Source organism: Citrus clementina, unplaced genomic scaffold, assembly GCF_000493195.1.
Source record: "Citrus clementina cultivar Clemenules unplaced genomic scaffold, Citrus_clementina_v1.0 scaffold_3, whole genome shotgun sequence".
NCBI classification, from domain to species: domain Eukaryota; kingdom Viridiplantae; phylum Streptophyta; class Magnoliopsida; order Sapindales; family Rutaceae; genus Citrus; species Citrus x clementina.
This window is the reverse complement of record NW_006262339.1, coordinates 26,475,182-26,488,779: the sequence shown is the minus strand read 5'-3', so window position 1 is coordinate 26,488,779 and position 13,598 is coordinate 26,475,182. Positions and strand designations below refer to the sequence as shown.

The 13,598-nt window shown below is 32.7% G+C and overlaps 1 protein-coding gene and 1 pseudogene across 3 annotated transcripts; one reads left to right on the top strand and one right to left on the bottom strand.

The window, feature by feature from the left end:
• Positions 1-3,946: 3,946 nt before the first annotated feature.
• On the bottom strand, positions 3,947-4,289 carry LOC18046758 (annotated as a pseudogene).
• A 363-nt stretch (positions 4,290-4,652) lies between these two features.
• Positions 4,653-10,640, top strand: LOC18046757 (cystathionine beta-lyase, chloroplastic). Of its 3 annotated transcripts, none has more exons than XM_006442000.2 (13): positions 4,653-4,753; positions 4,949-5,013; positions 5,103-5,218; positions 6,040-6,110; positions 6,238-6,329; positions 6,511-6,598; positions 6,678-6,789; positions 7,171-7,267; positions 7,360-7,441; positions 8,272-8,389; positions 9,427-9,534; positions 9,619-9,721; positions 10,121-10,640. In XM_006442000.2, exons 1-13 carry the CDS (start codon positions 4,728-4,730, stop codon positions 10,294-10,296), a joined length of 1,254 nt encoding a protein of 417 aa, XP_006442063.1. In that variant the 5' UTR covers positions 4,653-4,727; the 3' UTR covers positions 10,297-10,640. The 3 variants fall into 3 exon arrangements, with proteins under 3 accessions (XP_006442063.1, XP_006442064.1, XP_006442062.2); XM_006442001.2 differs by having other exon boundaries at positions 4,851-5,013; XM_006441999.2 differs by having other exon boundaries at positions 4,654-4,753; positions 4,945-5,013.
• The last annotated feature ends 2,958 nt before the right edge of the window (positions 10,641-13,598 follow it).

The following is a 13,598-nucleotide window of genomic DNA, read 5'->3' as shown; positions in this document are numbered from 1 at the left end:
ATGATTGATATGTGATTATGGTGATGATTTTGATGATTTTGGGATATGATGATGATTTGACTACATGGTTGTTTTATATGATAATTTCATAAGTTGTTGATTTGGTAATTGATGGAATAATAGTTCATGATCTTTTTATGGTTGATGAATTATGTGATGATTTGTATGTGGAGTTGGCTTGTATCATGATTTATAATAATTTGGGAGTAATATTATTAAACTTGTATTTGAGGTGATGCTTGTTGTACGAGAATATTTGGTTCAACATACATATATACATACATGTGGAAGACGAAAAACCAGAACGCAACACCTCCTAGTTCCTCTTCTCTTTCTTGACTTCTTCTCTATCGGGGAAAGAGAAAGGAGGACCACGCTCACGCTGCCACTGCTGTCACTTCCATTCAAGTGTGTTGACGCTGCAGTTTCTACCCGTTCTCGATTTGCTTCCTCATTCCAGTTGCTGTCGTCTCAGTTATCGCTGCCTCTAGCTTCTTTCATCGTTGTCAGCCGCACAAGTTAAGGTAATACATGCGGTTCCAAATGGTGCATGAATAACTGTTTGTAATTCAATCTTCTTTTGGGCATGGGTAAGAGGCGTCACAGGCACTGAAACTGTTCAATCTTCTTTTATGTGATGGTTGTTTGTAATTGTTGCTGATTTGGTTTTTTAACATTGTAATTGTGGTTGTTGAGTGTTGATGGTGATAAGTTATTGATTTATTATATATGTTTGGGGTTGACCTATGTTACAATTGTGGTAATGTACTATAGTTTTTGTTCTTATTCAATAAAGTTGTTGGATGCTTTCTTGTTTAATTTAACGGCTGAAATTTATTGATAACTTAAACTGTCAACCGTTGAAGTCCGTGTTGGAGAAAATAAGTTTTTTTTTTAATTTTTTATAAAAAATTTTAAGATCGCTCTCATACAATATATAAGAATTTGTAATTTAGAAATCGTACCTTAAAAATCTGATTTGGCTTTTTCTGCTGAGGTGATTTAGGCTCCCAAATCACGATCCGTCACTACCACTCCTGTCAGATCACGATCTGTCACCACCACTCCTGTCAGCTCACGATCCGCCACCAAATAATCTTCCAGGCTATGACTCAAGTTTGATATGCGCTTGACGTGTGGGCGCCTTTATCACCACTAAAGCAATTAGCACGAGAAAATTTTTCTCTCAACAATAAAGAGAAAAATCTTTTTCTCTGATCTGTATAAAGTGGCTACTCTATTTCTTTTGGGAGAAAATAAGCCTTTTTATATTTCTCTCTAGTGGAAACCCTAGGCTCCATTTTTTATATTATTTAATTCTATTAAATCAAGTTTGATTTAAATTAAAAATAATAAACCAAAAGTAACATTACTTCTTTCTTGTCATAGGAGCCCACCTTGTAAAATAAAACAAGACCCCTTAGACACAAGTACATTACATGGAGCCTCCCACTAAATAATATATTTAGGCTTTTAACCTAAATATCTAGTTATCTTACTTATTAATCCAGTAGTGGTGCAGTTAATTAAATAAGCTAACCCGGGGATCATTTGGGAACATACAATAGTAGCTATCCTAATTATTTAATTCCAAATCTACTCCACTAAAAGATTGGAACTGACCTTCATAATTGTATGCTCGAATAATAATTCATCCCAAGCCACATCGATTTCTTTACTGCATAATCCTTTATACCACATCATTTAATTAAATCGATATCTCAATTGTCCAATCGATTTAATTACATCTTATTCCTTGATACTTATTGGTTTTCTCTAATGATCATTTTCAACATACTAAATATGTTGACACACTCTGGCCAGAGAATTCTATGATCAAGTGCCGAAAACCCATCAAGAGATGTGTTGTACAAATTTTATATTGTTAATCTCTAACTCCAATACTCATAATTACTCCCACCAAGATACCGGGTAATCTTGACCACAATTGTGTGTCGTGCCCATTGGTAACTCAAATGGAATAACAATTACAATCATGAAATCATAACTAACTCAAGATTAATATTACAGTAAAATCAATGCCTATGAGATTTAATAAGTCTAACAGTCATTTAAATGTTAATTAAATCTCATATGTGATCCAACTCAATGTAATCAAACTACATCAGTAAATTCATACATGATTAAAACAAATTATTCAATGAATTTACTACAGTCTAAACATAAATAAAGTGTCCAACTCTATTTATCAACTGCGAGCTTAATTTATTTAATCATAAGATAACTTGTATTTATGTCTTCTGTGAATCCATATGATGATCACATAAATACATATAATATGATTAAACAGACCTTATTTAAAATATTTATGCAATTGAAAATATCTTCAATATTTTATTAATCAGAAAATAAATTAATATGCTTTAAAAGAGCGTATAATCCCAACAATCTCCCACTAGCTCTTAAAGCATATATGGCATATTGCACATGCTCTAGGGCTCTAAGTGTAGGTTATAAATGTTTCCCACTAATGGCCATTGTAATAAGATCTGTCATATAGCATCTAATGCCATTTGGGGTACTGTCATATAACCTTTCTACACTGTTCCCTTATAAGATTATACTTCCTCACAATATGTTTTGTTTCTTGTGGTTTCTTGGTTCCTTAGAATAGCTACCACACCACCATTATCACAAAATAGTTTAAGGGTGCAGTTACAACAAGTACCACCTCAAGATCTTATAGGAACCTGCAGAGCCATACAGCTTCTTTCGCAGCTTCAAATGCAGCCACATATTCAGCTTCAGTTGTGGAGTCTGTGAAACAAGATTGTTTCACACTCCTCCAACTAATAGCTCCACTTCCTAATGTAAACATATAGCCAGAAGTTGATTTTCTAGAATCCTTATCTGACATAAAGTCAAAATTAGTATAACCCACTAGAATGAGTTCATCACCAGAATACACAAGTATATAATTTTTAGTTCTTTTCAAATGCTTCATTATATGCTTGTCTGCAGTCCAGTGTTCAGGTCCAGGATTTGATATCTGCTAACCATCCATACTGCAAAACAGATGTCTGAAAGCATGACATACATGAGACTTCCCACTGCTTCTGCATAGGGAACTCGTCTCATTCTCTTTATCTCTTCAGATGCTTTTAGGTGATTTGTCCTTAGAGAATGCAATTCCATGTTTGAATGGTAATAAACCAGTCTTGAAATTTTTCATGCTAAATCTAGCCAATATCTCGTCGATATAGACCGCTTGAGACAAGGATAAAGTTTTATTCTTCCGGTCTCGTAGTAATTTGATACTAAAAATATAACTTGCCTCTCTTAGATTTATTTATCAACTGCGAACTTAATTTATTTAATTATAAGATAACTTATATTTATATCTTCTATGAATCCATATGATGATCACATAAATACATATAATATGATTAAACAGACCTTATTCAAAATATTTATACAATTAAAAATATCTTCAATATTTTATTAATAAAAAAATAATTAATATACTTTAAAAGAGCATATAATCCCAACATTCCGTTAATGAGCGTCGGCTGGAGAAAGTTTTTATCAAATGCGTGCTATTGATTGAATTCTAGTAGTCCCGTTATCTTTTTCAGATCAACAGCAAACAAATGTCAGTATGCCAAACGCAAAAGCTATGTTGCAATTGAAGAATATGATACCTTCATGGCTGAAGAATTTATGAGAATTCCCCTCTCTCTTTCACAAAATTTTCTTTTACTGGTTCAAAAATTGAAACCCATTAAACCCAAATGCAGAAGTCAGAAATGAGAGAGCCGACAAAGGAAACAAGTCGAATTTTATAATTGCAAGTTAACTCAAAACGACTCAAAATGTATTAAGGACTCTTAATGAGTTCCTTATACAAATGGGTTTTCCAATACTAAATTAAAAACATAAAGCCTGGTATCATAGTCGAAATTACTTCGAGATAAGCTTAAAACAAACTCAATAGCAGATCAATCTGATTAAAAGCAACTTAGAATCCAAGCTTTGTGCGGTGCCAGTGCATGCGCTTTGCATTTTATCTGATAGTGTTGTCAGTGCGCATACGGATCCAGTGAGGGATGGGCCAGTTTTGCCTCATCTTCTTGCCAAGCTTCTTCTTAATCATAAGTTTTTTCAGTGACGGCAGTATCGCTTCTTCGTTCAATTGGCTGCAACAAAAACCCTTGAGTAGTAAAAACCCGAGTACGATAACCGATTCTTTGCCGACTTCTCCGGTTTCATTTAAGAGAAACATGGCCATTTCTTGAGCATGGGATCACTTAGTTCTTAATCCAATGGTTATATTAGGTAAAGATAAAAACTATTGTATTATACCACAGTTGCAATGTAGGGAAATCCCTTATTTGTGATTAGATATTCATTTTTGTTTTCCATTTTTGCATCATTGAGCTGGGTTGGTATTTTATTTTGGAATTTTAGGTGGCTGCCTGGCTGGGATTTGATTCATTTTGAAATTAAATTAAATTTTGGAATATGTTGTGACCCGAATTGCAACTAAAACCAAAGTTTAAACCCGAATTTTCAAGAAAGTCGAAAGCCGAATTAAATCGGTTCGGTTCGGCTCGGAACTCGATTTGCCCCGCTACCCACTTGTACTTACTATGACAGCTAACATCAGTTAAAAATATCGCTTTTGCAGCAAAATTCAATTTGGCACCAAAGTCGAAAATAAAGACAAATGATGGCCTCTTCTCTCCATCTCAAGCCTTTCGTCTCCGATGCCTACACTGATCTCACCAACAGTGTAAGTCCTTTTTTTTTTTTTTTCTTTTACATTATTGCAACATGCTTTAAGTTTATTTAAAGCATCCATTAACAAGAATCTCGGTAAAAAATTTTAGGGTTCTTCAATACCTTTAAATTCCCCAACAAGCTTTGGGTTTAGTAAAAGGCGGATAATATTTGCGAAGGAATTAAAACTGAATTGCTCGATAGACAGGGAAAAGGAAATTGATGTCAGCACTTCAGCTCTTGTGGATGATGTAGCTGAGTGTTTGGAAGAAGGTCTGTTTTTTGAGTTGAGGTTTATTATTTGTTTTACTTTATTAGTGTTTATTTATTTATTTATTTTTTATAATCATCATATCCTCCAGAAATGAGCGTGGAGGAGGAGCCTGGTGTTTCTACATTATTGATGAATTTTTCTAATGAGTTTGATCCTTATGGTGCGTTGAGCACTCCGCTTTATCAGACTGCGACATTTAAGCAAGTAAGCCTGTGGGACTAGTCTGTGTTGGAAAGTTTTATTCATTTTTACCTCCGCAATATAAACTTACTGATTGTACAATGTGATAGCATATTCTTTTGGCCATATTTTACATTCTGAATTGGCAACTTCGAATATGGGATATGACTGTCTTGATTAATAGTTACTTCCAAGGGGGTAATTACGTGAGAAGTGAAATCTGTTTTATTAAGTGTCAAGCTAAATATGCATTGTAAATTTTCTTATAAAACATTAATTTTTGTTGAAGATAACAAACTATCTAACTTAAATGAGTGCCATCCTTGCATGCATAGCGTGTTAGTTTACTTATTTAGAAAATTATTTGAACGTGAGAAATTTGCTAAATGGATAAAATAGAAAGGGAAAACTTTGGTGTAAGTATACTTTGACATTTTAAAGAATGCAAAGACTTTAAAAAATTTTGAAATGGGAAGATAAGTGATGATTTTAAAGGTCAAGGGATCTGATTCTGAAACCTTACCTAATTTAATGCTATGAGGGGGAGGGAATTTGATGATCACTGATGGTTCATGACTTTCAATACAGTCCTATATTGGTTTGCATATATCATGAATGGTTATTGACTTATTGTTTCCCCACTTGTGCATTCCTCAGTGCAATGTTGATGTAATGTAAGGCTTATTTGATCTGAGATGAAAGTTTTCTGTTTATGTATGTAATAAGGATTATGCTAATAGAAAATCGCAATGAACAGACACACGAATGCATATGAAATTTCAGCTCTATTATACAAATACACAAATGCACATTATTTTTGAGTTTCCATATAATCTGTTTCCTAGCCTTCTGCGACAGAGAATGGCGCCTATGATTATACCAGAAGTGGAAATCCTACACGAGATGCCTTAGAAAGGTGATCATGCTTGTTTAAGTACTCGAGACATTTGAAATAGTTTTGCCAATTATCATTTATCAGAGTGCAATTTCTATGACTATTTCTGCTGGGCTTTATCTCCATTATTTTTATCCTTATTTATTAGCCTCCTTGCAAAGCTTGATAAGGCCGACCAAGCGCTTTGCTTCACCAGCGGAATGGCTGCTTTGGCTGCTGTTACTCATCTTCTTGGAACTGGTGCTTTTCTATTTTAGTTATTTATGATCATCATTATTATTATTATTATTTCTTTTGCATTTCATTTATTGAATTAATTATGTTTGTAATCTTTCTTTCATGGAGGTGCTCATTTTAGTAAATATCTTTTTTGTCCTTTCAATAGCTAATAACTAGTTTGGTATGTTTCATGTACTTGTAGGTGAAGAAATTGTTGCTGGAGATGACCTGTATGGTGGTACTGATCGTTTGTTATCACGAGTAACTCCTAAAACTGGGGTTGTAGTGAAGTTAGTATATCCTCTTGTTTTGCTCATTGTGATTTTGCTGTAGTTGAAATTTGAGGTAATTATGCATGAAAATATTTAGGCGTGTGAATACATGCGATCTAGATGAGGTTGCCTCTGCTATTGGTCCTTGGACAAAGCTTGTCTGGGTGGAAAGTCCAACCAACCCTCGACAACAAATTTGTGACATTCGTGTAAGACATTTAGCTTTTTAAAATTATGAATCTTGTTTTTTAGTACATTTAGGTTGTTCGATCGCTTGCTTAACCTATTGATGTATATTAATCTGATGATATGTAAATTATCATGCTCAAGAACTTACAGATTATGCCTGTGTTCTGATGCTTCCATTATAATTTAGTATACTGGGCCGTTTGGGTTCTTTAAACAATAAGCTCTGCTAAAACAATGGACACCATGCTCATTTTCTCTTCTTATTTGGATATATATATAATTTTTTTTTGGATACTTTGATTTATCTTTAGATTTATGTATCTTTGGTTTCCACTGCTGTCGTTAAATAAAATGGGGTGATGCTAATTGCAGAATTCTTTTCCATTTCATATAATTTGTAGAAAATTGCCGAAATGGCTCATGCACATGGTGCTCTTCTGCTAGTGGATAACAGCATTATGTCCCCTGTATTATCTCGACCTCTGGAACTCGGAGCAGGTATCAGATTAGTTACATAACTTGAGTTTTAATGAACAGCTGTTATTCCTATCAATTATGGGTTTTTTGTGATTGGTCCATCTCTGTTTCAGACATTGTGATGCACTCAGCTACTAAATTTATAGCTGGACATAGTGATGTCATGGCAGGTGTGCTTGCTGTAAAAGGAGAAAGGTTATTGTTCGCGCTTTTAACTGCAATTTTTGGGATTTATTTTACTTTTCTTTTACAGTTTCTTCTGAACTTTCGTTTGAATCATTTTGTTTCTCTCCTTGTGAAGAGTAGCTTGTAGGCTTTTAGAGGGTGTACCAGTGTGTCACATTTGTGTTTATAAGAGTTGTGCTCCATGAAACGCACAAAGATACTTGTATTAATAGAAAAGGAAAGAAAAAGAAAAGTAATTGAGACCACTTTATTGGTTGAAAATAATGCATTGACGTGTTTTTGCAATCAAACACGCCGTTTAACCTGGTACTTCTGGTCAAAAGTATTCCTATTCTATTGTGTTATGGCCAGTGAGTTCTTGTCTTTTTTTAACTGTGTTGGATGGGTTAAGGTTCCTCCTAAGAGATAAATTCACTTTGTTTGCTATGATATAATTGAGTGTTGCACATAAAAATGTCTTATGAATTAAGATTTTCATCTTCACTTGTAAGAAAATAGTTTCTTTTTACCCTTTTATTTATAGAACATAATAATCTATGGTTATTCTAATATAATGTGGACTTGTTATTACCTTGTATAGGAATTATGGCTATAGTAGTTTTATTTTTCTAGAATACTGTTTTTGCATAAATAATGTGATCCTAGTTGAACTTCACAATGTCTAAAACTTCAGTTTGTTTGTTTTTAAGTAACTTTTGAAATTTCAAGTCTATTTAGTTTTCAGAACTTTTAAAATACTTATAATAAATGATATGCAAGTTACTAAAGTGCATCAATTTTGAATTTGACTAACAGCAGAGGATACATCTTATTTAGCCACTTGTCTCTACATTTATCAGGTTGGCAAAAGAGTTGTATTTTCTGCAAAATGCAGAAGGCTCTGGGTTAGCCCCATTTGATTGTTGGATTTGTTTGCGAGGTGTCAAGACCATGGCTTTACGTGTGGAGAAGCAACAGGTGTGCTTCTTTGACCTGCTCTGAGTAGATTAAGTCTTTTTGCATGCTGTTATGTTTTGAGTAATGTTGTTACGTCGTTTTTTTCTATAATAAAATTAATTGTCAAGACCATTCCATCAATTCAGTTCTACTGGTTTACTTGGAATGTGTGTTAAGATAGTGCTCACGTCTGAACTTTGACACGTCGGTTGTGTTTATAATGTCCAATACCATGTTGCTTCTTTCAAAGTTCTCTAGTTAGATGTCAATCATCTAATAAACATCTGACACTTGTGCCAAATAAGTGACTGCTAAAAGTTAACAATGATGTAATTTACAGCAACTTGAACGTGCAAAGGTGCGGCATTAAGTATAATTTCCTTTTTCTTTACCTTTCTTAATTGGGAGGGTTTGGGCTTTTGTTGCTTCTGGTCTTTGGACTTCTAGTTCCTCCCCTCTGTACATTTTCAATTTTTAAGTTACTTATCTTTTGTTCCTGAGCCAAGAAAGTAGAAAAATGTCACTGATACTGTCCACTTTACGGTCAATGTTGAAAGTCAGATTTTGGAATGATGAAAAATGAAAATGTTTTTTGTTGTGCTTCCATGGAAATGTGCTCTTATTAATTGTGCAGAATCTTACTCAGTACTCTGAAGCTTTGTTTATATGGAGTAAAGATCCTTGCTTCGGTAGTGATCAAAGCTATAACCCCATACCGTAGACTTGTTAAGAATTTAGACTTAGTTGATATTCATTTAGAGAATTCTGCATCTTGAGTATGATAGACTAATAGATATGGTTACTGCTGATTGTGGATGTGGTTATGATATAGGGAATTTTACTTGGTTCTCTCAAATTTAATGGCTAAATTACTTGTTTGCTTGCACTAAATTTATTACAGCTTTTGGATGCCAAGTTCCTCACAAGTTTGAAAGATCTGTGAAAGGTTACATGGAGCACTTTGTTGCTGCTTTTAGCCTACTTCTGCTTCTTATGTTTTGTGTGAAAGATCTGTTTTAGTGTTAAACCTGCAACTGAGACATTTGCATTCTTTGCAGGATAATGCTCAGAAGATAGCTGAGTTCCTTGCTTCCCATCCGAGAGTGAAGAAAGTTAACTATGCAGGTCTCCCTGAGCATCCTGGACATGAGTTACACTATTCTCAGGTGCTGTCAGATAATGGACCTTGAAACTTATTTCTACAATCTGTTTTGCTTATCATTAATGAGACCTTGTGGTTGCTCTTCCAGGCAAAGGGGGCTGGCTCTGTACTTAGCTTTCTGACAGGGTCACTAGCACTCTCAAAGCATGTTGTTGAGACTACAAAGTACTTCAGCATTACGGTCAGCTTTGGTAATCCACCTATTCGATATTCATGCATGACTGCATATTCTTCTCTTGAAAATTTTGAAGTTTAAATACAGGTCTGGGTATTGGTGCCTGTATAATATACACCGCAAAATACTTAGTAAACTTGAATATCATAAATTTAAAACAGGAAAGAATGAACAAAGAATCTTTCCCATGGGTATAATTTCAATACTATGAATGGCAGAATTGCGTTACTGTGTATATTGTGTTTTTGATGATGCCTTTTATTGGAATCATTTTTTCAGTGGTTATTAAACCAATTTTATGTAGCCAATTGTAGAATTTGGTGAACTTGCTTTGTCTTTGAAGCTACAATGCAAGTTCTGCCCATATTTTGTGATTGTCTCTTGTAGTGATGGTGTGATTATGTTCTGTTTGTAGGGAGTGTAAAGTCACTCATAAGCATGCCCTGCTTTATGTCCCATGCCAGCATACCAGTTGAAGTGCGCCAAGCAAGAGGTCTAACTGAAGATCTTGTCCGTATATCTGTGGGAATTGAAGATGTAAATGACTTGATTTCTGATTTAGACAAAGCACTCAGGACTGGGCCTCTGTAGTATATTACTCATGATTCTCCTTCATTCGGTATTATGGATAATGTTTTAGGCCCAGCGCTCTCCAAATTGGCAGATTTGATTTCATATATATCTTTTTCTGGTGCATGGACGATCTCAGTCTAGATATTCCGATTGTCCATGGAAATGGAAAGCCAAAACTTTCGTTTTTTTTAATATTAGGCAACCTTGTTAATTATATTTCTTAGCCAAGTGACGGAAACAAGATCTTTCTATTTCTTTTTCTGGAGCATGGACGATCTCAGTCTTAAGTATTCTGATTATGCATGGAAATGGAAAGCCAAAACTTGTGTTTATTAATATATATTTGGCAACTTTGTTAATTATATTTCTTAGCCAAGTGAAATTCTATAGTATCTCTATTTGCGGCTTTCTTGGTGGCAGATTTTCTCTCTTAATTTCTTTTACCATGACATATCATTTTGAAATTATAAAATCCATTTCTCCAAGTTGAACAAATTTTATTGTAGAACTCAGATTGTAGCTTAATGCTGTCGCCGATGGTGCCATCCTTGCCACTTTGTGGTCAACAAAGTTGCAAGGCCTTGGAGTCACCTTAATACTATACTCATATCACAAAGTATACCATCCATTTTAAAGTAGCTGCTGCATGCATCTATACTCTGGTGTCTTAAACAATCCCAAAAAATATTAGAATCCCTTATTTTGAAGGGGATATAAAGGCTTGAAGCTATATTGAACATCCTGATGGGACAAGATTCCATTTTGCCATTGCACCAAATTACCCAAGTGAGCACTACAAACAATTCAAGGTCAGTTTTTAATAAAATATTTCATCACAAACACATGCCAAACCATTCAAGATGGACATTTTCCCACGAATCACTAAATATCGAATATCTCCAAATTTTTATTTAACTAATGCATAGAAAGGATATTGATATGTGAGTTTACATCATCAGCACCAATGTTTTTTTTTTTTTTGATAGATTTTGATGGCAATTGTCAAGAAGTGTTTGGATATGTAAGACGCATGGTAGAATTATGAACTTTTTGTACAAATTGTCTTGTATGATATAGTTTTATAGTGTTGGTTGAATGAAAACAATGCATGATTCATATTATTTACAATAATTTTTTGCGACTCTAATATTAATGTTGATGATAAGTATAGTTTTCAATTTGAGTGCGCATATGTGACAAGATTCCTTAGGGTATGTTTGTTACCGTGATATTTCCTTTTATGAAATCATAAAAGTGTAAAATTTGTTTCTGGATGCGGTTTTTTTTTTTAACTATAAACAAAAAATGCGAAATTCAAATAGTTCTTGTTTCCCACTTTTTTCTTTATAAAAGTCGAGAACGTTTTTTCCCTGTTATAATGAGTTCCACGAGTCATCTTACAGTGCAGGGCTGTATCTTATACAGCCGCTGCCAAAAACTAGAACAACCGGTATTTTACCGGTTGTTTATTAAATAATTTTTAAAATTTGTTTTTAATGCTTAAAAAAATATAGTAAAATGAAAAAAAAATATGAAAAATTTAAATTTGAAACATAAAAAATCAATTAAATGAGAAAAATATTTTAAATTTTTTTTAACATAAATAAATGTTAAGAAATTATAAAAATAATTATATTCCAATTTTTTTGGTTAAATACTAATTTAATGGGTGGATGTTTCAAGTTTATTTTGTATGTCTCTAATTTCGGTTAGTCTTTCTCATTTATTGGTTCATTTATTTCAATTTTTCAATCCACTAGTTTTGTGTTTAATGTTCCAACTAAATTAATTAAATACCAATATTTTGGGTTAAATTACAAGTAAATTTCAGTTCTCATAGGATGAGTTTCTAATTTTGGTTAAGCTTTCTCTCTTATTGGTATAAGGGTTTCAGCTAATAATTTCACTAGCTTTGTGTTGAATGTTCTCATTATCTAGGTAAGATTTCAATTATTTGGATTAAGTACCAAATTACTTTGTAGCGTTTAATTTTTGGTTGGATTTGTATCAAATTTTGGTTAAACTTTCTCAATTTAAGGTTAATATATTTCAACTTTTCAATTCATTAGTTTTGTGTTTATTATTCCTACTAAAATCGTTAAAAATCAATATTTTAGGTTAAATTCTAAGTAAATTTTATTTCTCGTCAGAATAGTTCCTTATTTTGGTTAAACTTTCTCCATTATGGGTTCATATATTTCAACTAATAATTCTAGTGATTTTGTGTTGAATCTTCCTATTATCGAGGTAAGATTTCAATAATTTGGGTTAAATATCGATTTTACTTTGTAAAATTTTATTTTTGGTTCTATTGGTTCCTAATTTGGTTAATCTTTCTCAACTATAGCCTTATATGTTTCAACTTTTCAATCCACTAGTTTTGTGTTTAGTATTCCTACTAAAATCGTTAAATACCAATATTTTGAGTTAAATTCCAAGTATATATTATTTCTCATTGGATAATTTTCCTGATTTTAGTTAAATTTTCTCTCATATAGGTTCATTTATTTCAACCAGTAACTCCACTAGTTTTATGTTGATTGTTCCTATTATCTAGTTAAGATTCCAATAATTTGGGTTAAATATTAAATATACTTTGTAAGATTTTATTTTTGGTTGGACTAATCCCTAATTTTGGTTAATCTTTCTCAATTATGGGTTAATATATTTCAACTTTTCAATCCATGAGTTTTGTGTTTAATATTTCTATTAAATTCGTTAAGTAACAATATTTTGAGTTAAATTATAAGTAAATTTCATTTCTCGTTGGACTAATCCCTACTTTTGGTTAAACTTTCTCCTTTATTGGTACATGAGTTTCAACTAATAATTTCACTAGTATTGTGTTAAATATTCCGATTATTTATGTAAGATTTTAATAAATTGGGTTAGATACCAAATTTACTTTTTAGATTTTATATATGGTTAGATAAGTTCCATATTTTGGTTAAACTTTCTGACTTATGGGTTCAATTACTTCAATTAATTAGTTCACTACTTTTGTGTTTCAAGTTCTCAGTGCCTACGTTATGTTTCAAGATTATTGGTTAAATTCCAAGTTGATATTATAAAATTCAAAGGTACCTTTATTACGAAAAACAAACAATATTATTAAGGTGAATCTCATTTTACTCCTCTTATTTTAGTAAATATCAACTTACAACAATATATTAAAATTTCACTATTGTAACCTCTATTCAATTTTCTATAAACTACAATCAACATTGTAAGTTAAAAGATTAGGAACTTACCTAATCTAATTATGTTCGAACATTTTGTTTTTCTTTTTAATCTTCTTGACTTCATGAGATTTCTTAAAC